At 46.8% G+C, this 25,314-nt stretch overlaps 1 protein-coding gene across 1 annotated transcript in view; it reads right to left on the reverse strand.

Annotated features, from left to right (window-relative positions):
• Nucleotides 1–240: 240 nt before the first annotated feature.
• ABCA4 (ATP binding cassette subfamily A member 4) overlaps nt 241–25,314 on the reverse strand; it is a 128,896-nt gene continuing 103,822 nt past the window's right edge. Inside the window, exons 37-51 of the mRNA XM_024751258.1 lie at nt 21,938–22,053; nt 20,764–20,911; nt 17,802–17,925; nt 17,305–17,434; nt 14,791–14,911; nt 14,305–14,367; nt 13,156–13,262; nt 11,027–11,168; nt 7,206–7,340; nt 6,343–6,446; nt 6,164–6,256; nt 4,163–4,412; nt 2,581–2,667; nt 955–1,021; nt 241–568 (exon numbers count right to left, since the gene is read on the reverse strand). Coding sequence (XP_024607026.1) covers nt 986–1,021; nt 2,581–2,667; nt 4,163–4,412; nt 6,164–6,256; nt 6,343–6,446; nt 7,206–7,340; nt 11,027–11,168; nt 13,156–13,262; nt 14,305–14,367; nt 14,791–14,911; nt 17,305–17,434; nt 17,802–17,925; nt 20,764–20,911; nt 21,938–22,053 — 1,656 coding nt within the window. The 3' untranslated portion in view covers nt 241–568; nt 955–985. The remainder of the gene's footprint in view (nt 569–954; nt 1,022–2,580; nt 2,668–4,162; nt 4,413–6,163; nt 6,257–6,342; nt 6,447–7,205; nt 7,341–11,026; nt 11,169–13,155; nt 13,263–14,304; nt 14,368–14,790; nt 14,912–17,304; nt 17,435–17,801; nt 17,926–20,763; nt 20,912–21,937; nt 22,054–25,314) is intronic.

Genomic DNA, 25,314 nt, shown 5'->3' on the forward strand with positions numbered 1-25,314 from the left:
TATGAAGCTGACTTGACATGGAACATCAAGACTAGTCCATTCATTTCCACCACAGCATTGCAGAATCTTGCTGTGACTGGCACTCCTGTGGTAATAATTCTCACAGAAGCTCACGCAATGATGGGAAGCCACAGAGGCCCAAAGAATGTCTAAATCTATACCAGATGGTGCACACAGGGAGATCAGTGAATTTGGATAGTTTGTGATAAGTATGTTTGTATTTTATTTTCTCCTTAAAAATAAAACACACACAGAAAAAAGCAGATCCACTTGAAATGAGAGCAGTGTGGAGGCCACAGCCAGTAGGAAGATGGACCAAGTTTTCCACTTCTGTGGTTCCGATGAAAAGGGTTTTGCACTCATTTGGCTGGGTCAGTTTCACCATCAGGTGTTCCAGGTGAGCAAGTCAGTTCTGGTTTCCTTCTAAAAGAGCCCCCATTTGGAATTCGCTGTGTGCCTCACATATGTTTGTTTCTGCTGCCAAGGGATTACTTATGCTGGCTGGCCTGATTGAACGACCATATGGCAAAGGCTCCTGCAATTCCAGCTGCCCAGAGTTCCTTTCCAGCTGCAGCGGAAACACAAGCAGTGTAGAAGGAGATCAGATGGACTCTTCTCATCTCAGTTTTCTGGAGAGGTGGTGAGATGGCTTTTAGATTTCAAGTCAAATAGCTGTCAGTCAATCTCTGAAGGAAGCTCAGCTGAGGGCACCCAAGAGATCACCCAAGCTTACAGATTATGCTTGTTTCCTTGTCTGTAAAGGTTGGAGCCAATGATCCTGCAGGTCCTTCTGATTCTACAATCCAGACGTTTTAAAGACTCACGCCCACACCCCTACCCCACCCCCGCCCCATGCGCTACATGCTGACATGCACATCAGCTACGCCCTCTGTACGATTTCCTATGGTACCTTTTGGTGTGTTTTTTAGCCCAAGAATGTTATCATGTTCTTACTGTCTCAAAAGCCCAGAAGTCACCATTTAGGTCATCCTTGAGGTGCAGAATTCCCTTTGTCCACTTCCTACAGAGGAAAATTGTTTTAAAGTGGGATAATGTAAACAAAAACATTATTACTGTTTGTTTCATGACATTTATGTACAACGCTATGCAGGAGGATTTCTGCAAACCTTTATAAGGGTGGTATGTCACAGAGTCAGAGTTAGGTTTTGAATCACAAATTTATTATAGAAAGATACCAATTTAATAAATGTGTTGCAGTAGGTTTCTAATATTTGTATGCTAAAATGTGACAGAAAAAACAGAAAAATGGTCAAATCTAATAAGGGGGGAAAGTTTGGAATTAAGTGCTGCAGATCATAGCCTGTGAATGCCCCTTGTCGGGCCCAGAGATGACCTAGTATTAGCCCTCTAAGAGGGCATATGCCAGGTTGGGGTGCGGAGACCATTTGTAGCTCTAGGAAACACTTTTGCTACCCAATTATGTATTCTGAGTTATAAAAAGGATTTGTAACTGCAAGCGGCTTTCAAAGAATAATTTTCTACTGGTGTAAACAGCAACTACGAGATCTATAAATTAGAAAGAGTGGCTGGAAAATCTCAGCAAAACTCACTTTCCCTGGTGCCTTTACTTAGGCATTTCTGGGCAAAGTCAGCTTTGCTAAGTAGCCATTAGGTCTCCACTGGTCAAGAGAAAGGGGAAAAATTCATCCCAAGCCGTGCCTGGGAAAGGAGTGTTTCAGTCATTACCTATACTTGGTTTTTCTTGCAATCAAGAAACTGGTGGGAGGAATGAGAACTTCATGGGAAATAAGGCTTTGCATTCTTTGTTTATTGGAAAAATGCTTTGCTTTTATTTGATTTACTCTCCAGGTAAGTCAGGAGAGGATGGCTGAGTTAATTGGACCTTTAACATCCCAGGCTTAGGCCAAGGCACCTGGATCCTGGCACCTCCTCCAGAACTTTCTCCAGATCTCTCTTGTTCTCCTTCTGGGGAACTAGGATTAATGTGCTCCTTACATGGGGCGCTGTGTCAGGGCAGGAACCTGGAGGCACCTACCCTGAGAGTTATCACAGGCCAGGATGCATACCTTCTGTTGTTTCTTCCTTCATCGTCTTGATATTTTGATAAAGAACAAAGAGCCCTCTTCACAAAACAGACAATAAGTCTTGCTCTAACCAAATGAGTCCACCACTGAATGAGTGCCAGTTAATTTCCTTCCTTTGAGACTCAAACATACGATCAGACATATATATCAAGTATCCCAACAACTGAAATGTTTTAATATTCTCTCCTATCTTCCCTGCTTATTTCCAAAATCCAAGTGCTTTTTTGCTGTAAGCAAAACTATGCGGGAAGGTTCTTTTCAAAAATGCTCTCCCATACCACCCAAAGGTTTCCTGATTGTAAAAGGAACCTACACAACTACCGATTGAAAAGTCCTGCAGCACAGGACAGGTGAGGAAAGGCAGGGCGGCGGTGGGGGTCTGGTATGGGCGGGGCTCTCTGCAGGAGGCATATCTGGGCCTTGAGGCCCTGCAGGCCCAGTGGACCAGTTGGGTCCCTGAGCCAAGAATCTGCCTCAAGCAAAGCAGGGGATGGGGAAGGGGTAGCAGGGGTACCTTGGCCTGTCGACTGGCTCCAGCAGCTCGAGGGTGCAAAGGGAGGTCATGAGTTTCAGTCTGCTGCTTAGCAAAGTTCACAAACACCTGGAGGCAGGGGAAGAGCAAGAGTAGGTAGATGTTTCCAGAAAATGGCACCCTCCACCCAGCCACCCACCTTGCTTTCTGTTTTCCCCAGTTAACTACAGCCCTGCTGGAGCAGCTTGTGCCCTGCCCAGGGCACAGGGCTTTTTCTTGGAATTGTGAGCTAAGCCAAAGGAGTGCCCACAGGAGGATTAAAAGGTCAACAAGGCAAGGCAGATTCTCAGCTACTGGTGTCCTCCTGAAACTCTACAGGAGTAACTAAAATACCCCAAGCCAGGAGAGCAGGAGCGGATCTCCCCACTTTCCTCTTCTCTCTTCAGTGTGCCTGTCCCTGCCTCCACCTGCTTATGCTGATAAGAAGCTCCTCAAAGGGTAAACAGAGACTTGCCTATTTCCACTGCTTTACTGAATAGTCTTTAAGGGTGTTTATTTAAAAACCAAAAAAACCCCAATGAAACCCAGAAACAAATGTCCATATGGATGAATGGATAAACAAAACATGGCATATACACGCAACTGAATAGTATTCAACTTTAAAAAGAAAGGATATTCTAACACATGCTACCACGTGGATTTACCTTGAGGACATTATGTCAACTGAAATAAGCTAGGCACAAGAGGACAAATATCGTATGATTCCACTTATATGAGGTACGTGGAGTAGTCAACAGAAAGTAGAACAGTGGTTACCAGTGGCTGGGGGAGTGGTTACGGGGAGTTATTGCTTGATGAATACAGAGTTTCAGTCTGGGAAGATGAAAAGTTTCTGGAGATGGATGGTGGTGATGGTTGCACAACAATGTGAATCTATCAGTACTTAATGCCACTGAAGTGTAATGCCACTTAAAGTGGTAAATTATGGGCTTCGCTGGTGGTGCAGTGGTTGAGCATCCGCCTGCCGATGCAGGGGACACGGGTTCGTGCCCCGGTCCGGGAAGATCCCACATGCCGCGGAGCGGCTGGGCCCGTGAGCCATGCCCGCTGAGCCTGCGCGTCCGGAGCCTGTGCTCCGCAATGGGAGAGGCCACAACAGTGAGAGGCCCGCGTACCAGAAAAAAAAAAAAAGGTTAATTATGATATATATATATTTATATGTATTTTTTACCACAATAAAAAGCGATCACGTTAAAAAAACCTGACACATGGCACACATTTATCAAAACTCACTGAACTGTACACTTTAAGTGGGTGCTTTCTATTGTATTTAAATTAAGCATTAGTAAAGTTGATTTGAAAAGAAAAAAAATGGCCACCACCACAAACCAGGAAGGAAAAATAATGTCCTAGAGTTGTTGGGAAGGATGCTGTGAAAAGGTCCGTGAAGTCTGCTGATGGCTGGAATATTGTTAGAAGACGATTTCTGATATTCCAAGTTTTGCCCTAATGGACAGAGGGACTAGAGTGTTGGCACTTGGGCATGTCCTGCCTCGCTCTCGTGTGGATTCCAGCCCGGCCTTCGCCCGGCCCCGCTCTGCACGTGGCGCCCCCTCGGCCTTGCCTGGTCCAGCGTGGTCTGCGTGACTGAGTACTCCTCGATGAGCAGGCTGTCCCGGTGGGAGACGAGCAGCCGGAAGATCCTGGCCAGGGAGGAGGAGGAGACCTGGAACTGCAGCATGTTGTAGTGCCTCTCCCTCTGCACGCTGCCTGGGAAGTTCCCCTGGAAGAACTGCTCCACGGGGCCCAGGTCGGGAAGCAGGTCGTCCTTCGGGGATTTGATTTTCATTGTGACGATGTAGCCATCTCCAAACCTGAGGGAAGCACATGGCAGTGTGGTACAGGCCTGTTAGCAGTTGGGTCTAAGGAAATCCTGAAATGAGGACTAGACTCATCAAAAATATTGGGGATTAAAGGCATGTACTATAGACCTAGTGTACATGTTTAAAACTAGGATTAAAAGGGCCATGATGGTTCCTGGAGAAGTGGTTTGATACTAGTTTTTAGAGGTCTAAATGCCTTGTGTGGTGAAGTGGGTCTCCAGACCTGTGTCACAGCTTCCTGTGTCCACCTCTTGGAGACATGGGTGTTCCCTGCTCCTTGCCCTTTAACATACTTGCTGAGGTCAAGGGTGGTCTGAGCCCTGTGCTGAGATCACAGGCTGCCCAGTGCTTACTCGTTGGTGGAAAGACTGCCCAGCCCTTTAAGAGACTGGCCTGGTGGGAGCAAAGTTTAGGAAGGCAGCTCTTCCCTGGGGAAGCTTCCAGAACAAATGGAGCTGCCAGGGCCAGGGCCATCAGTGCTTCCCTCCTCCCCTCACCAGGTCACCCACCTGTGGATAAAGAATGGTCCACCAGAGTAAATGCATGGCGAGCTGGCTTCCCTTCACACTTACAGCAGGGTATACTTACTTCAGTGCTCTCTCCATGATCCAGGATTGTTCCCCTTTACAATAAAATGCCTTTACCTTTCAGCCCCGGAAAATTGACCATCCTCCACATGGGAACATTCCCTCTCACGTGCTCTCCCATGGGGATGTTGAGGACTGAGAGGGAAAGGAGTAGGGAGCAACCATGTCTCCAGCAGGTGGCCACTGAAAGTTGCTGACATGGGTCTGGTGACCTCACGTGCTGAAGTCCCCCTAGATATCTGTGTAGTGTGCAAGCTGTAGTTGCTCAAGATATCCTGGGTCAAGTGCCCAAATGCAGCTAATCTACTAGACCTTCCTCTCAGCCACTTATCTGTATGATGTGTAGGAAGCACGATGTGTATCGTGCAAGACGCTCTCCTGGACACACGGAGATGGAGCGTCTCGGTGTAGATGAGGTGAGTTAGGTTCTCTTCCTTTCACCAACGGGCATGGTGACTTTTCTGTCCTGGGCTCTCATTTACCTCTGATAAATGAGTGATAACTGTAAGTCCACCCTTCATAGTTTATAAAGCATATCAGAAGGCAAAGGAGCATGACATTCTTAATAAAATCTTATTTGAAGTGACTGTCGGCTTTGGCGCACAAACTGTTATTAATAACACATTATTTACAGCAGTCTACAATTTACAGGGATGGGATAATCCTGCTGAAGATTACTGGCATTGCTGGTGTGTCATAGGATACATGGTCATTTCTCAAATTCAAAAGCACATGACATGGCAGAAAGGAACACTGATTGCTCAGGCCGTTTGGTCTCTGAATCATTCCTACCGTGGTTGTGGACTCTTATTAAATGGGTCATGGATTCTGGATCTGCTGGGCTAAGTGGTGGGATAATTAGGCAGTGGTAGTGACCCTCCCTCATCCCAACTGGGCTCTGCATTTGCCCCGATCAGAATCCCCATCTGGAGACTCGGTGAGCCTTCAGCCATAGGCAGTTAGCTCAACAGAGAGGAGTTACGTTCAGCACAACAGCTTTCTCCATCTACTGCTGCAGAATGAGGCCCAGACACCACTGCCCGTGGGATGAGGGGGCAGCAGGACTCCCCCACATGTTAGTAGAGAGCTCAGGGCCTGGTTGACCGCCCCTTTCTCCCCAGAAGGTAATTAAGGCAATCCCCACCATATCCTTACTTGTACTTGAGGTGCTGAATGGTGCCCAGACACTGAAAGGTGCCCTTCGCCATGATGGCAAGCCGGGTACACAGCGCCTCGCACTCTTCCATGCTGGGGGCGGGGGAGAGCAGGTGAGGGCTGGGAGGACTGGACTCCATCGCCCGCCTGCTCCTCCCCAGTCCCTAGGAACCTCTTGCCTGTGGGAAGTGAGGACCACGGCTCTCCCTTCTCTGATGATGCTCATGATGGTGTTCCACAGCATGCGGCGTGCCTGGGGGTCCATGCCTGTGGTGGGCTCATCCTGTGGAGAGGCAGAGAGGACAGGGGGCTGGTTCCGGCACCCTCCTTGGCTGACTCCCTCTGAGCAGCTCTGCTCTCTGGCAGACAAAACACAAATTCACTCCCCCGTGGGGCAAGACCCGGGGAAGCCAGCACAGGGCACGGAAGGCGGGAGGTGAATCAGGACCGTGAAGAAACATCATGCACACCTCTAGACCCGTTTCAGCCCGTGAATGGGTTAAGGTTGATTAAGGCAATGACAGCGTTATCTTAAAAAAAGGAAAAAATTCTCTGTATATGTTTGCAAGGAGGCAGGAAGATAGCTCAGGTGAGTTTCAAGGTCCCTCCAAGGCCTGTGATCCATGCCTTCATAAACCCCAGACTACATGGGTATGGAGGCCTCAGGCCTGGTCCAGCTTTGGTGAGAACCACATGGGCTGTTGCTCCAGGCCAGTGCGCCTGTCCAGTTAGGACCCCAGACAGGCCTCGTCAGGCAGTAAAATTTTTGACCAGTCCCTGACATTCTGCAGAGGGGCTAACTTCCCTGCTAGAGCCTGCAGCCCCCAAGAGGCTTCCCAGGAACTCACAGTAGGAATGTGTTGTGACTCTATCTCCCCCCAAGAGCTGTGAACCAAACACTGGGCTGACATTCTCAAAACGAGCAGAACAGGCAACAACCCAGACAAACACAGCCCGCTGCGTTTTCTAAATCTGCTGACCCGAGAACAGAGATGCAGCACTCAGCTCTTGCAAGCCCTTTGGTGGTCCCGGTGGTGCTTACCAGTAGCACCAGCAGTGGGCAGCCTATCAGTGCAATGGCTGTGGAGAGTTTCCGCTTATTGCCTGCACTGTAGGTGCCGGCCAGGCAGTCTGCGTAGAGAGACAGGCCCAGGCTCTGAATACTCCAGTCTGTCACCTAGGGAAGAGAAAGAAATCCCATTTGGGATAAACAAACAAGCAAACACCCCAAACCTCCACCAACTCAAAGTCTTGGGCTCCCAGATCACACATCTTCAGGATGACAGACCCAGCTAGGCTGAAAAAGGACCACCTGTTGGCTCAGGGGGTGGCTCGTGGCCTTCAAGGGCCAGATGTCTCCTTTCCACTGTGGGCCTTAGATCTCCGTGTGGTTTGGTCTGCTCCACACCCGTTGGGTGTAGCCCCCTGAGAAATGGCCTTCAGCTTTACAAGAGTCGGACAATGCTTCTCACCCAGTGTCCTGGATTATGGCTAGGAGTAGAAGAGGAAGAGTCCTAGGGTCTGTTTAAGAAGATGGTGGGTCCCAGACCTGTTGATAGCACCCCTCATCACGGTCACACTTGAAGTCTTGTGTGTGCATCTAATATATACTTATTGAGCACCTTCTATGAACCAGGCATAGAAGGGTGCTAAAGAATAATGGTGAACATGGCCACTGCCGCTATACTCACAGATGGCAGGGGGTGGTGACAGACAACCAAAATACACAGAATAATGACAGATTGTAACAGCGCTTGGAGGGAACTCAACGGTAAACTACGACAGAGAATACTGTGTGTGTGTGTGTGCGTGTGTGCGCGTGTGTGCACGTGTATGTGCACGGAAGGAAAGCTAGGGAGGTCTCTTGGAGACAGGCCCACGATGCCTCTGCCTTGTGCGCCTCTACCTGGAATGTTCTCCCCCAGATATCCACATGGTTCACTCAGGTCTTCACCCAGAAGTCACTTCCTCTGTGAAGCTGTCCCTGGGCCACCCTACCTAAAAGTGCATACCCCACAATTCTTCCCTGCTTTATTTTTCCCCTAAGGACTTTTTACTCTCAAATGTATTGTATATTTTACTTGTTTATCTTTTTAGTGTCTGTCCCTCCCACTAGAATATAAGCTCCATTTTTTACTTTTTATTTGGAATAGTCCCCAACTGACAGAATCGTGTAAGAATAAGAATAGTGCAAAGAACACTCATAGACTCTTAGTCTATTTTTCTCTCTCCTTTTCTAACACACACAAAAATACACACACACACACACACACACACACACAATGTTTTCAGACTCATCTGAGGGTCAGTTGTACTTGGCCCTTCATTCCTAAATACTTCAGTGTCTATTTCCTAAGTATAGGGACATCCTCTTACATAACCACAGTACAGTTATGACTGTCAGTAAATTTAATATAGTCATGATACTTTTTTTTTGCGGTATGCAGGCCTCTCACTGAGTAGGCTCAGCGGCCATGGCTCACGGGCCCAGCCGCTCCGCGGCATGTGGGATCTTCCCGGACCGGGGCACGAACCTGTGTCCCCTGCATTGGCAGGCGGACTCTCAACCACTGCGCCACCAGGGAAGCCCTGTCATGATACTTTTATCTAGGTTATTACCCTTCACAGTCTGATTTTTCCAATTCACTCAGTAATGTCCTTTCCAGCACTATTTTCTCTCCAGTACAGGCTTCAGTGTAGTGCACATTATTCAGTCACTGTGTCTACTTAGCCTCCTGTGATCAGGAACATCTCCATAGGCTTTCTCTGCCATTCCATGTCTTTTATGACTTTGATAATTTTTAAGAATACAACCCATATATACATATATATATATATATATATATATATTTTTTTTTTTTAATAGAATGTTTCTCTAGATCTTGTCAAATGTTTTCTCATGGTAAGGTTCAGGTTATGCATCCCAATCAGAATATTCTGTAGGTGAAGTTGTGTCCTTCTCAGGGTATCACATCTAGGGGTATGGGATGTCCATGTGACCCTCAGTGGTGATGGTGGTTTTGAGTACCCAGTTAAAGTGTTGTCTAATTTCTCCACTGTAAGATTATCAGGCGTCCCCCTCACAACCAATAAGCAATCTGTGGGAGACACTTTTAAGCCATAAAAATATCTTGCTTTTCATAAAAAGTTTCCCCTAGACTCAGCAACCACAAATCTTGTCACAACCCAGTCTTTATTCTGATCCTTGCAAAATGATTTTTGAGCTCTGCACCTTCCTGCACACCAACGAGCTGGCTCTCAGCATTTGACTGTAGGCAAAAACCATCCCTTCTCTCCTGATTATTTACTTATCTACTTAACAATATGGAGTTATAAATCCCTACTTTTCCTCCAATGTTTTATAATTGTCATGGTATTTAATTATGTTGATGCTTAAATAGTCCCACATTTGGCCATTGGGAGCCCCTTCAGGATGGCTCCTGTGCACTTATGACATGCCTCTATCATTTTTTTTTAAAGCACTCTTTACTTTCTGACATAATAAGATGTTCCAGGCTCATTTTACCTATGGTGTCTCAGCCCTGGAATTTGTCAGTTGTCTGAAGAGTCATAATTCCTTTTAGTGGGGAATGGTATTAGAGATCAAAATCTGGACACTTAGATATACTCATTTTTACTGGGGTATTTTTATGTACAATATACATGGGCATATACGGCATGCATGCACAAACATAAGCACACAACTATTTCATGAGTTCACAGTAATAGCTCCAATTCCAGTCCATCCTTACAGGATTCTTTCTTACTTTCCCCCCTTTTCATATTTGTATGTCTCTTCTTCCACACTGAGAACTCTGGCTCCAAACAACATAAACACATTTATTCATTTACTTAGTCCTACAAAACATGTAAAATTGTTTCAGAATTGCTTTGCCCATGCCACTAAAGAAACAAATAAACTAAAAAGAGCTCATAATTTGCTTGTAGCTCTTTCTTTCTGCTCCAACTGCCCAAGACTGAGGATATACTGTCAAATATCGTATCATCAGTTATTTTTATTTGTATTAGTTCTTTTCCTCCCCTCCTGTATGATTATTACATTCATTTGAAATAAAATTGGATTAATTTGTTTTAGTTTGCTTTCAGTGTTAGGATTTTCTTTTTGTTTTCATTTTTACCTCTTTTTCATTCTTACTGATTTAATTTTATTTTTTTGAATATGTAGAACATGAACATGCTTCTAAAAGTTTAAACTATACCAAAAAAAATACCCTGAGAGAAGTGTTATTCTCTCCCATTTCCCTCTTGCTGACCACTACATTTATTGTTTTCCAGTTTATCCTTCCTATATTTCTATTTGTAAAGGTAAGCAGACATATTTACGCTTCCTTATTTTTCCTACTTTCTTACACTAAAAATTAGCATTCTACATGTGCTCTTTTGCACTTTGCTTTTTTCACTTAACTATATCTCCTAGAAAGAACTCCGTATCAGTTCACAGAGATTTTCTTTGCTTTTTCTTTTTTTACAGCTGCATAAGACCTTATTGTATGTATTTATCACAAATTATTCAGCCAATTTCCTATGTCTGAACATTTAGTTAATTTCCCATATTTTATGAGTAAAATGCAGTGAATAACCTTGTGCATATGCATTTTGTACCGGATCAAAGGGTAAATGTGTATATTGTTTTGTTAGATATTAGGGCAGGACTTTTTTTAGTCTATTTTGTTCACTGCTATACCCTTGTTTTCCAGAACAGTACTTGACACATAGCAGACACTCAGTCGAGCATCTGTTGAATGAATAAATGGATAGCGTGCTCCAGCTTTCCCATCTCTAAATAAATGCATTCTCATAAAACAGGTTCTCGAGTAGCCATAACAAACCATGTTTATTTACCCTCTTGATGTTCTCTGCTGGTACACCTCGAAGCCGGGCATAAAGGTAAAGATGTTCTCGCCCTGTAAGCTGGTCATCGATTGCATCAAACTGAGGACAGTAGCCCATACTTTGATGGACGTCAGAAATATTGGTTAAAATACTACAAGAAGAAAAAGCAGTTAGCAGGTTTCCTTCACAAAGTGGGTGACCAGAGATCTAGGGCTGGAGGAGTTTCTGCCAGTAAGATAATGGGAGTTTCTCCCATTTTGCTTTAGAAATGTGCATGACATTTAGCAATCAGAGCAGGGGCGGTTTGGTTAGAAACTGATAAACTCCAGGAGTTCTGAGCTTTGAATCCAGTCAAATTCTCCCGTTTCCCTGTCTAGGATAAACTGAATACCTGCTACCCAAAGACAGCTATGCTTTTGGATTGGTTCACCTCTTAAAAACAAAGGGAAGATCAAATTTAAGAAAATGACTAGTGGTTTTTGATCCCTTTCAAACATTTGGAAAGTCGCTAGAGAAGACGTGTGCTTTCCAAAGGAAGTAAATTTCTCCAGGTGTGTTTAGTGGCAGAGATAGTCAGTGAAAGAGGAACCAATCAGATCACCACCTAGAGCAAGAGGCTGGCAGAAGAGAAGAAGAAATGAAATGAACTGAGTCTATCAACTCCCTTTCACCAATATATTCTCTCCCGCTAGAAAATATATTGCCTTGATGAAAAAATAAACTGTCCATAGACTGGTCTAATTTCTTTCCCCCTTCTCTTATAGCTTAGGGTCTGTGAATAAAGGATGGATGCAATAGTATGCAACAGGATGGGACAGAGAGAGGCCATGTAGTTCCCCACTGTGACAAAAACTACTTAGGTATGGCTGGGCCAATTAAAACCACCCAGAGAAGCAAGGAGTGTACTTCACCAAATTCATAGGAACTACTCCACTGAAGAACCTGAATCCTGTGTCTTAAACCTATACGTCCTTCCTAGCTTCTGTCTTGGTTTTACCTTCTGGGTGGGCATCTGTCTCTCACTTGGACTATAACTTGATGTCTCATGGTAAAACCTATTGTCCCCCCACCTCCACTCCCTGCCCTTTCCCCTTTGTTACCATCATGAAGTCATTTGCTTGGCTAAGCTAGATCTGAAGATGAGATAGACCCAGCCATGGCTCCACCTCTGCCATTCCCTTTGCTTTAGACCCAACAGGGATGGCTGGGGAACCAAATTCATCCTATTTGAGCCAGTGAAGAATGCTTAGGACTCTCCCTACCCAGGGAGCATTGGGCCATATTGAGGATGGCTTTCCCTAGTCAAGCAGAAGTTGGTTAGATATCAGCAGTGCCTAACTCCACCCATCAACCAGGGCAGAGAGTTTCTCTGGGCACATCTAATGTGTGTGAGCTCTGCTGTTCAAAGGGCAGCCTGAAAAGAGGCAGACAAGTGCAGGCTCATGTTCTCTGTACTGTCCTGTGGATGACCAGTCTGTTTCCATCCTCCTTATTTCAGAGAGCAGGAGGCACCCTCCCAGAATCCAAGGGCACATGCCAGTTTTCCCTTTATAGAGGAACCTTGGCCTGCAAAGCCAAGTGTTGACACAGAAATAGCCAATGCAGAACAAGGCCTCTGAGGGCCCCAAACCATCCCCCATCTAGAAACTCAACCCAGAGGAAGGGTGTGTCATCACAGAGGTTCTTAACCTGGGATCCAGGAGTTCCTGTAGGGTCATAAACATGCTTCAGGGCTCAGTAAATTCCCCAAAATGCGAAGAACGTAGGAAGAGAGATAATGGGAAACAATGGTGTATTTTTATAGGAAGAAGGTGTGTGTGTTCATCAGATGATCAAAGGGTGAGATGTTTATGAACCACAAAAGACTAAGATCCACTGATTTGGTGATTCTCAGAGCTTTCCTAGAATTCACGCTAACAGAGGAATCTCTTAACATCACAATTCAATTTTCCAGAAAGTCTATGTCTTAGACTTTTTGGACCATGTCCTCTGGGAGGTCCACCCTGCTGCATGTATCTTTCAGACTCTCAGAGTCACCCTCAGTTACGGGGTCAATGCTTACCCTTCCTATGGTGGGACAAGGACATGGCTTAGGACCTGGGAGAGACACCCCGAGACAGGATGAGCAGGACACTCACCTCTTGCCTGCGACAGTGGCATCCCCTGACGTCACTGTGCTGTCCCCAGTGAGCATCTTGAATGTGGTTGTTTTGCCAGCTCCATTCACTCCCAGGAGGCCAAAGCACTGAGGGAGAACACACAGAATTGGCCTGGCCCTAGAGCCCAGGAAGGTCTGGAGTGGCAGGCCCTGGGGCAGTGTGGTGGTGGGGGGAGGCATTTAGGCCTTCGTGCAGGTCACTAGCCATGTGCAGTGTGAGGCGGCAGAATGTGCCGCTTTGGCACAAGGATGCTTTTGAGCCAAAGGCAAATGAGAAGCAGCAGATGTAAGGAAAGCTCTCTGCCCTCCCCCCATTTGCTTCAAAGCAGGACATAAATTTACAAGGTGTTTCCCTTGCCTCTCTACCAAGATGGACAAAAATTAATCACTGGAGACAACTTTAGACTCTTACCAGTTTGGAGATGAAACCAGAGGAATCTATATAACAAACTTTACTAACTAGCCTTTAATCTACCATTAGTTACCCATATACTTGCCTTCCTACAATTTGCCACCCTAGAAACTATAAGTCCCTTTCCTTTGTCTTGCAACTTCCCTAAAAATGTATTGTTCCTTTGCTAAGATGCTATATAAGCCCAAGTTCTAACCACCCCTTTGGGGTAGTCCTCTCCCCTGTGTATGTATGGTACACATAGTAACAAACTTCTCTTTGTTTTTCTCTTGTTAACCGGTCTTTGGTCAGGCCAGCTGACAGAGCCCCAGCCCCAGAACCTAAGAGGGTAGCAGGAAGGAGAATTTTTCCTCCTTGACAGTGGTTACTGAGCACTTGAAATGTATCTACATGGGCTATAAGCTATAAGGTAAAACACACACTAGATTTTGAAGACTTAGAACAACAACAAAAAAGAATGTAAAATATCTCATAATGTTTTATACGAATTACATGTTGAAGTGATACTATTTCAGATATATTGTATAAAATTAATGATTAAGATTAATTTCACCTGCTTTTACTTTTTTCCTGTGGCTACTAGAAAATCAGAATGACCTGACCTACGGTGGCACGTGTTTTACGTCTACTGGCCAGCTCTGCTTGAAAGGAGACCAGAGACATGCATAGGAGCTGATTTTCTGAGGCCCTTTCACATGTGGCCTGCAGAGTACCCACCTCTCCAGGGCGGACTCCCACACACAGCCTGTCCACCGCTGGGCTGGAGCTGCCTGAATAAATCTGTAAGATCCAGAGAAAGTGAACTGAGGATTGAGAGAGGGTTAAGTAGGGAAGGTAAGAGAGCAAAGGATGGTTTGCTTTGCTGTTATATTTTGACACGAATGTGCAGAGAGGTGCTGTGAGCACTGAGTCTCTAAGCTGACCCCGTGTGGAAATGGAATGGAGAAAGATTAGCGGGGCTCAGTTGCAGGGGCTGTCACTGAGGCCCCGTGTCCGTGCCCAAGATGAATACTAGGGCAAGTGCATTGAGTGTTCTTGGAAGACAAGTTATAACACAGAGGTTTTATAACCTCACATAAAATTAGGGAAAGGAATTGCTTGGATAAGCGTCCTGCTTATTCTACAGAAGGCAAATTACAACGTGGTGCCATCTCTGGTCCAACTGGCACCTCCAAACTAACACGCCGGCAACTATTCCCTTACCTTGGTTAGTTCATTTAGCCTTAAGATATCAGTTTTATTTCCTCCACTAATAATTCTTTGTCTTTCTTCAGCCACATCATCATCTTCATCTATGATAGGCTCCTTAGCAGGCTCGGCAGGCCTAGATGAAGAAAAGAGGACAGTGAGCCGGTGTACAGCATCCTTGACACTGTTCTTTTCCTCTGACATTCTTCCCACTCCCTGGCTTCTGCCTCAGCCTGGCCTTCCACCCCCGCAGGCTTGAACTCTCAAAAGGACTCCCCACAGGAGAGGCGTTAGGCATTAGGCAGAGAGGGCAAGTGCTAGAGTCCAGAGTCTGCCCTGGGCTCCAGTCCTGGCCTTCCCATGTGTGACCCTGGGCATGTCACCGAACCTCTCCAAACCTCACCTCCCTCAACCATAAGATAGGGAGGGGCTGGTTAAGAGCACGTGCCTCATGGGATTGTGGTGGAGACGCACTTGGCACAGTGTCTGGCACAGAGTCAAGACTCCTAACCTGAGAGCTGTTATCATGAAAAAACCCTTCGTCTATGGCAAGCACTCAGCAAATGATAGTTACTAGTGCCCAAGCCTCCTACTTCTTTTAGTCCATCAGGTTATCTCATGCCCCCAACCATAGTTCTCCATCAGCTGTATGTTAAAGCCCTAACTCCTCAGCTGAAATCCCAGAGCCCTGCAGTCAGGCTCCACCTACTCTTCCCACCCGCTCTCCCATTTATATCGTGGACTAACTCCGCCGCCAACCGTTTGATCTACCCATGGTCCCCAGCCCATGCTAGCCTTTCCCAGCTCGAGCCCCCGCAGGCACCGCCAGTGGCTCAGTGTTCTCGTTCTCCTTCCCTGCGGAGCAGAATCCTCCTCATCCTTAAAAGCACAGCGTCTTCTCTGAAACCCTCCCTGAACACCCTGACCTCCATGCTTTCCTTCCTTCCTCCCTGGCCATATCCAGTTCATTACTAAGTATTGTCTAACAGACTTCCTACTATTTACCCAATCAACTTCTTTTACTCCAACTCCTAATGTCCCCATTCCTTTTCAGGTTACCACTGTCTCACGCCTGGGTGCCAAAGCGGCCTCCTGTCTGGTCTCTCCCCTTCTAACCCCGGCAGATCATGTCATTCCCCTGAGCAAAACACCCCGACAGCTTTCTGCTGCCCTCAGCCTTAAATTCTAGGTCCTCACCAAGGTGGGGGGCATTTCACCCCCTGGCTCTGCCCTCCTCTCCAGGCCCATCTCTCATCCCCCTCCCCCTCTCCTTTCACGGACATCCTGAACTCCCCGCAGGCAGGCGTGTCCTCTACCAAGAGCACCTCTTCTTCCTCCCTCTCCTTCCTCTCTTTTCCTGGTTGCTTCTCAGTATGGCCATGGCTGTCTTCTTGAATCCAGAGACTGTGGAATACTTCTCTGGTCTTCTTTCCGGCCTAATGCGGCAGGACACGCTCAATGGTGCTGACACCAGAGTCTGAAGCTAATGAGTCTGTTTCAGTAAATAACTCCTCCCCCTCTCCTGCCCCAGGCCCCCTAAGATGTGGCCAAAGCTGCAGGGGTCCTGTAAGGGCTGAGGCTCCCGTGGACAGCGACTCCTCACACTGTCTTTCCCACACTAGAACCACGTACTGGCCATGTTGTTTTATTCTAAGTGTGTTGACACCCATTATCTCATTCAGTCTCTTTCCAACAATTCAATTCCCTGTGGATCAAAACCTCAAGACGAGTCCTCTGAATCTTTATTTACACGTGAGCACATTCAGCCTGAGAGGATGAGAGGATAAGAGACAAACACTGTCGGGGAAAGCTTCTTCTGAGTGCCCCATGATTTGCAATCTGGGCCTCTGGGCTGAGCCCAGTAAACGTCAGCCTGGGTGGCAGAGGGGGCTGCCTTCTGGAAAGTTGAGCACCCACTTCAGAATGATGCAGGGCCTCAGGCAAGAGCATGGGAAGAACGGCACAGCTGGGGTGGGTCAGGGCCGGCAGGAACCCCCTTCTTCCCCAGCCAGGGGGGCACAGTCACTGCCCCACCCGCTCCACACTGCACCTGGCTGCCTTCACCCCGAATGTCACCCCCATATTACTCCCTTCTTTCCCTGCCCTGTCCCCATTCTCAAATCTCTAACTAGCATAGGGGCCCACTTTGTCTATTTTCTCATGAATGCATAAATCCATTTCCTAGTACTTTGGATACCAATGAATCATTATCATTTGCAATGCTATGATCCAATTTAATATGAGTATCTGTTTCTTAAATGAATGGGATTAAATATTAGTGATTGAAATTAATAGCATTGTATTTTAAACACTTTTTTAAACTTTAAATACGCACAAATTCTAATGTGCCTATATTAATGTACCTCTTCTTGTATTATTCGGAACAAACCAGGCTTCGAGAGCATAAAAAACTTTATGGAGTGGGGCTCGTGAGGAAAGAGATGACCACTTGGATGTAAAATCAAGTTCCCTGACTGACAGGCCCAAGGAGCTGGCCTTGGTACCCTCAGGGCAGCGGCGCGAGCGTACCATAGGGTGAAGAAGAATTGGTACTGGATGAGGAGGGTCAGGAGGAAGTACACCAACCCTTCTACTGCCATGGCAACCAGGTTCTTCCCAATCAGGTCCCACTGGAACAGATTTGAAGAGTGCTCCTCACCTGGGGATGGAGGCCACCAGAAATCGACAGGAATTAAGTTCACTTAACTGCCCCAGCTGTCCCCAAAGACCTAGTTACAACACTAGGCTCAGCTAGACTAGGCCTTATGCAAGGGATTAAGTCAGAGGCAAACCCGAGTCTCATACCGGCTCCTCAAGTGAGAGTAGGGAAGAGTAGGAACTGCCCTTGACCCCTCCTAGTCTCCTTAGCCATGGAAACGGAGGCACTCCGATTCTTTCTAGTGTCCGGGAAATCCCAGACCAACCAGGTGACCCCGGCCCCAGCCCAGGCTGCAGGTTTGTCATAGGAACTCCCACTGCAGCCCTCCCGGCCTTGGAGGATCCAGGGCCATGTGACTGCTACCCACCAAACCGGGCATAGACGTCTGTCACAGCCTGGCTCAGTGCCAGGTCAATGAGGCCCCGGCCCAGGCAGAAGTGGGGGAAGATAACGAGCAGCTTCCTCAGCACGGCACTGAGCCTGAGCAGTGTCTGAAATACAGAAAAGCAGGACAGTCAGTGATGGAGGCCAAGCTTGGCTGCCCCTCCTGAGTGGGGTGGGGCCTGGATGCCCTCACGGACCAGGACCAGTGGAAGGCCTGCAGCCAGAGGGGATGCAGCAGCCAGACTGGCTACTGGAGGGATCCGTCAAGCAGATAGGAAGTTTTGGAATACTCACAGGAGGTGCCTCTAGCCGGCAGCCTGCTTGAGGAGCTTTCACTGCAGACTCACTTTGACAGTACACAGGAACGCTCTAGGGCTTTTGTTACCAGGAGATGCAGCTGCTGGGAGTGTGGCCCAAGTCTCTCTCCTTTGGTACAGCTGTGAGCCACACTGGGGGCTGAGGCTCTGTCACTGGCAATATCTTAGCCTAGCTTGTACCAAACGGGAGAGGGGCCCTGAGCATCTTCTAGCTCTGCTTCTCAGCCCCCACAGGACAGCTACAGCCGTCTGCAACTGTCACCAGCAGAAAAGACGGCTGGAGACTTCCCCTGGTGTCTGGGTTGAGTTGTGGGGACTTGTTTTCGGGTGGTAGAAGGTGCTTGCTGCCTTAGCCTCAAGTGTCAGTGTCAGGCAGAGGGGACACCGAGGGGGTGAGGCTGACCCACTCTTCTGGCCCAACCCTGCTGCACAACCTCCTTCCTCTCCAGCCTCCGAACTGTTGCTCACGTTACCCCATCTCCTTCTATCTACCCCTCCCCACGGGCCCACCCTACTACTCCTGGAAGGAACCATGCTCTCTTGCCTCTAGGTCTTTGCACTTGCAGCTTCTGCTGGCCATTGCTATTAGCTGGGAAGAATGCTTGCTCCCCTCCTGCTCTCTGGCAGATTCCTGCCCTCCTTTAGAAAGCTAGCTCGAATAACCCCTTCTCTCACAAGCCTCTTCAGATTCCCACAGTGAAATATCCAATCCCCTCTCACAGGACTTACCACATTGCCATGATTAATTATTTGTCTACCTGCCTATTTTCTGCACTAGTCACTGGTCCCCAGACAACAGGAACTGGGTCCAAATCATTTTGGTGTCCTTCCTAAACACCTTACAAATGATTAGTTCACAGAAGGTACCTCATTGTTTATTAAATGGGATAATAAAATCCTATTTATTCCAGGCCAGGCTCAAACTTAATTCCTCTACCAGGATCCTCTTGACCCCCACAGTCCAGCTGTTTTGGCCCACTCTGGTCTGCAGTGTTTCATCTGTCTTGCTCCTTTGATGTTCTGCCATACACTGTCTTATGGAATGTCACGTACCGTGGTTTATATCAGTTCCTAACTTGGTGTGCAGGTCATTTACTGACTGGAAGGGGAGTTCCTGGGGCCACGCTTGTTTATATCAGCACATCCATCACATGGTGCTTACCTAGTGGATGCCTCTGGGACCTGGGGAGCCTCCTGTGGCATCCTGGGAATTTCTGCAGCATCTATTCCACAGTTTAGGTGAAAGAAACCAGCTTTTTTTTTTTTTTTTTTTTAATGCAGGGGAGCGGGTGTGCTCGGTAATTGTTGGCTAAATGAGTGCAGCCCGCAGGAGGGAGGGTGTTTTGGGTTGCTTTAAGCTATTTAATTATTCTGAAGTAACAGTTTCGCTTAAGACTTAGTGAGCTGTAAGCCTGTGACAAAAACAGCTCTGAAGAGCAGCATTTTCAGTCTTCCAGGATGCTCTGACCATTGGCAGAGTCTGTATTCTCATCCACCTCCCTTCTGGGGTCTGACTGTGACATGGTACGTTTTTTTATCAGTCATGGGACAGATGGGGTTTTGCTTCTTGTTTAGTGGCCACAGAAAGCCTGACAAGGTCAGGGAAAGAGTCGCTCTCAGGAGGCCATTGGACTGGGTGGTTAGTGCAGGTTTGCTTTGGGTCTTCCCAGCAGTGCCCAGAGGCAGGAGTGGGGACAGGGGCCACAGGACGTCTGTGCAGATGCTCTGGCTGGTACCAACCCTCTCAACTTCAAAGACCTTCTGAGAGAGGGAAAGGCTAGAGAGGTGCTGGGGACACAGGCACACAGGAGAGCCCACCGATCCCTGGGTATGTTCCCAGGACAGTCATGGCCAGGGCTCAGACACAGGGGACTGGGAGAGGGAGTGTGGAGCAAAGACAACCCTGTAGTCACAACCACTGTTTTAAGGATTCATTCTTGTCAGTTCTTTCTGGGCAAGGAGAAGTCTGGGGGTGTGAACGGGACAACTGAACTTCATAGCTCATAAAAGTGAGTCACTCAGCACTCCAAATTCCTAACCCTAACCTCAGGATTAATTTTCATGTACAATAATATATGTTACTCTGTTACAATATATGTAAGAAATTGGGAGAAAGGTTATATATGTATTTGCTTATATGTCTCTAGAACACATAAGAAACTCATATGAAAGGTTGTCTCTGGAGAAGAGAACTAGGTGAGTGGGAAACAGGAGTAGGAAGGAGGCTTTTCATTGCACACCTTCCTGTTCTTTTTAAATTTTGAAATCACATGAATGCATTACCTCTGTGTGTGTGTGTGTGTGTATAAAACCTAACACCCAAAGTCCCCAAGGAAACCTTCTTGAAGAAGTAAGAAGATCTAAAAGCTTAGGATTATGAAAGGTCAATTATAACTTGCAGAAAGGGTTCAGAAAACCATGACACTCAGAGCACACAAATGAACAAGGAGCTTAAAGAAAAAAAGAAAGGAAGGAAATAAGGGAAGGAGGGAAGGATAAAGGAAAGGAAGAAGCAACATTCATTTATACACTAAGATTGTACAGACACAGTGCTTGCCTCTGGCTCTGCTTGACCATCACACTCTCCAGTATCCTAATAATCAAAGAAGCTGAGAAAGTTACGCTTACCTGGTTATTCTCAAATAATTCCAAAACGAAGGTGATGGCACTGCTGTTGATGCCGATGAACAGATTAGCACAAGATAAGGCCACATAGGCTGTGCTGGGGACATCAAATAGGAAGGATGCCGGGTACATCATGGGAATGACTGCCCATCTGTGTGAAATGACACAACACGGTGGACGGAGTTCCAATTTCCGTTCCATCTACTGTACCCCTAGATATAATGCATTCCCCTCTCACATGGGGTGGTACGTTTGAACTGGTGAGAGTCCTGGGGAAACCGAAGAGATACTTCTTCCCTTGGTGTTTGCTCTTCATCTTTGAATGGAGATAACAATGCCTCTCCTGACCACCTCATGGAGTTTTTGTGAGAAGCAAAAGCTGTGAATGTACTTTGTAAATTATAAAGCCTTACATAACATAGGAGTGTTCTTCCCACTCTAGTCTGGCTCAGCAAAGCTGGGCTGAGATCCCAACAGGCTCATAGTTCATTGTAGCTGACGTGTCACAGTCACACTGGTTCCTGAATTCTCTATTTCCAAGACAGATGAATGGAGACCATTGCTCTGGCAAGACTCTACTGGCCCCTGATAGGTAGGGCCAGGTATTATGATCTCCATTTTACAGATGAGGAAACTGAGGCCCAAGTGGGGTGAATTACTTGCCCATAGTTACATACATAGTAAGTGGTGGGCCTGGATATAAAGTTGCATGCTCTATAATTCTACTGGACTTAATCCCTGTGTTATCCTCTGGCCCTGACCCAGAGCAGCTTTTCAGGTGCAGTCTCCCATGTGCAAATAACCCTTGGCTAGTACAGGAGACACTGAGATGGACGGACTGGCCACAGATGAATGAGAGTCAGAGCTGAGTGAGGAAGTGGGGAGTGACGGATTCCCAGACTTTGGTCAGGTCACAGTTTGAGTGGAAGAAGATTAAGATTCAAGCCCTGTGGGGTGTCTCCATTGTACCCGAGTGGATGAGTGGGCTGAGGGGCAGGAATCCCTCTGTGCGTGGAGTCGGAGACAGAAGCCAGACAGATTCCTGGTCAGCAGCCGCAGACCCTGCTGGGAGCTGGAAGCTGACTCTGGCACTGCAAACCCTGGTTTTCTGTCAGAACTGCAGCCTCCTCCCCTGGCTTCCCTTTGGCAACATTAGCTAATGGCCCACACAACTCACCCGTACAGCATGAGCAGTGCGACCAGGGCTGGAAGACTGTCTGAAGAAGTGTAGGCTTTCTTCTGAAACCCGATGAAGATGCCCACCACCAGTGCAGCGCTCACAGTGTAATTCATCTTGAAGAGAGAAGAAGGGAGGGAGGCACTTAACCTCTCTGCACCTGTGCTTCCTGTTCTGCAAAATGAGGGCTGGGCCAGCCTCCTCCAGCACTTATGTTTGGGGATTCTGATTCTATTCGTCTAAACATTTCTTGGGTAGCGAACGTATGTTAAGTTGTCCTTAGTCCTTCTACCCCATGCCACCCCCACCTCCCTACACAGGAGGGAGGGTACAGTCTGTATCTTTTGAAAGAATGAATTATAAAATTCCACCTGATCTCTCCTTCTCTCCTTCCAATCAATCTCAAAGTCCTGTTGATTCTACTTTCTAAGCATGTCTCCAGAATTCAGAAAAGCTTAAAGTATAATCCTTGGCCTCACATCACTTCCTCCCTTCCCTTCATACAGAATTAAGTCCTAAAGCCAGCAGGCTTGACAGGGAAATGTGGGCAGCCACGGTGGGGTAAGGGGAGAAGTCAGAGTGGTCCCAAGCAGAATGAGAGCCTAAGAAGGGTGAGAAGGGCATCCACGGAGGTGGACTGGTGTGCGGTGTTGGAGCCCCAGTGGGGTCAGGAGGGTGTCTTTACAGGGGGCTGATCTGTTGCGGGATATCAGAGCCAGAGCCGCACAAGGAGGACCTGCGCATGGCGGGTGGCTGGAGCACGGAGAGGAGCGTGTCCACACAGGGGAGAGGGTGAGGGCAGAGATGGGGGCTTATTACACACAGGTGTACTGCTCAGGTAGGCACATGAGTCAGGGGCAACAGAAACCAGGTTCTCACTTGTGCAGAAGGGAGTTAAAAATATGGAAAGACAGAAAACCAGAGGGAGCCTGTGGTGCTGGATTGGAACTAGTGGTTTTAGTGAGTGTTTTGTTCAGTGTATAGATAGACAGAGAAGTATGGATGTAAATGTGTGTATGTCTGTGTATATACCTGCATATCTCGACTAGTTCTCTCCACTGAGAAGGCCTGGGACCAGTGAATATATCTAACACCGAGATCTTGGTTTTTGAGGGACATTTTCCCCTGGAAGGAACAAGAGCTCCTTGGGGGAGACGGCTGATTCCAGGGTAGGGCTGTGGGGAGGAACATCTTGCTGGGCAAAGAACTTGGAGGTACTCAACAAACGTGGGGACACAAGTGAAGAGAGCACAGGAGCCAGCTGGAAGGGGCTCCAACTGGCCAGACTGGGGATAATCTGAGCACCAAAATCCGTTAAGAATGGTATCAGACTGTAGTCTGTTGATTCACACAGGAACCACAACTCCATACAGGCATAAATAAATGGAAAGCTTGATAACAAACAAACAAGATATTCACATAACTTCAAAGTACATCTCTCTAAATTCTTATTAATTATAAGGAAAAAAGTAACTTTACAGTGAAGAAGCTCAGCAGACACCATCTTCATCGAGTAACTGAAGGGACCATCGTCAGTAACAGGACAAATTGAAATCAGAAGCTACCTGACAGGATGCAGTGAGCAGGACAGAGCATCCCTTCATGAAACTGCAGCCATGACCCGAATCCAATCATGAGGGAACATCAGGCAAACCAAAATTAATGGACTTTCTGCAAAATAACTGGCCTGTGATCTTCAAAAGTGTCAAGTCATGAGTGTCAAGGAAAGACTGAGAACAATCCCAGGCTGAAGGAGACTAAAGAGTCAGGACAACTGAATGCAGTGCATGATTCTGAGCTAGCTATTTTTCTATAAAGGCATTATTAGGGCAATTGAGGAAACTTGGGTGGGGTCTGAGGATTAGATGGAAGTCATACATCAGTGCTAGCTTCCTGATGTTGACAGTTGCGTTGTGATTGTATAGGGTGAGTCCTCGTTTGTAAGAGGTACACATTGGAGGTGGCTGGGGTGTGTATGTGTATGTGTGTATGAAGAGACATCTTGTTTGGAAGTTACTCTCAAATGGGTGAGGAAAATAGTTTTGAACGGTGTTTACAACGTTTCTGTAAGTTTGTGGCTGTTTCCCAATTTAAAAGAAAAGAAAAACAGATAATATATAAAAAAATAAGAACTTACAACATTGTATATGCGCTGCGTGAATGATATAAACAATGAGTATTTGTTCATTTATTCAACAATGACCCCCCAGGCCAATGTTATCTTTTCGCCACTGGCTAAGGAGGGTGCTTAGCTCCAATACCATAGCTCCCTGAGTTCAGATTCCAGGCCAGCCTTAAAATTCTAGAGCATCAGGAAGCCTGCTGGCATCATAGTCACCATCTCCAAACCCTTCATTAGGCTGCTAAGTGTCTACTTTGCTAGTATCATCTCCCACTCAGACACCCATCCTGTCCTTCTGTCCACCAATTTCTCCTTAGGCTCAGAGATCTGTCTGTAGTCAGGAACACACAGTGGGTCGGCCCCAAGTGTTAATTCTATTCCTTGTCTTAAAAAAAAAAATTGAATGCAAAAACCCAGCACTTTAATAGCTTTTCAGTGCAGGTGAGCCTAGCTCCTCTCATGTTTTAAGCACAGGGCCAACTTGGGTGGCTGCAAGGGATGCTCTCATCCAAAGTGAGGTTTATTGGCTCTGACCTCCTCCCCATGTGTTCATAAGTGTTTCCTCATGTAGACAGAAGAGAGGAGGGAAGATCTGTTGGTACTGATGATTTCTGGCTTTATATTGTTAAGTGATGGCTGCTGAGTAAGTTGAGTAAGATATTTGCCATCATTATTAAAAGTCACAGTGGAAAAGGTTGTTTGTGTTGGTCTCCATCGTGATATACATTATCATCACCATGAAGTGGAGACTCGCATTAGTCTTAGAATGCTGAGATAAAACAAAACATCTTGTTCCCCAAGATGCCTGGAATAGACTGGAGTTAGTGTCATAACAGCTCCCACATTACAACCAGGCCTTCACTGTCAAGCCATTTTGACCCTGTGGCCTGTCGCAAGGTAACCCATCCTGACCCCTCTCTTCCCCCACCAATCCTGATTGTGAGAGAGGTGGTAGTCTGCTGTTGATTTGATAAATAATTTTTTCTTCATGTTCCCCCAAGTGGTGGCTAATCTAATATAGTGAAGCTCTGGTTGGGTAGGCAAAATAAGGCCACTGGATAGGGTTCCCAGATTTAGCAAATAAAACTATAGGATGCCCAATTAAATTTGAATTTCAGACAAACAACCAATAAATTTTTTAGTGTAAGAATGCCATATTTGGGGGGGGGAATTAGGATATACTTATACTAAAAATTGTTCATTGTTTTACCTGAAATTTAAATTGAACTGGGTGCCCCTTATTTATCTGGCAACT

Source organism: Neophocaena asiaeorientalis, unplaced genomic scaffold (genome assembly GCF_003031525.2).
Source record: "Neophocaena asiaeorientalis asiaeorientalis breed wild unplaced genomic scaffold, Neophocaena_asiaeorientalis_V1.1 scaffold147, whole genome shotgun sequence".
NCBI classification, from domain to species: Eukaryota; Metazoa; Chordata; class Mammalia; order Artiodactyla; family Phocoenidae; genus Neophocaena; species Neophocaena asiaeorientalis.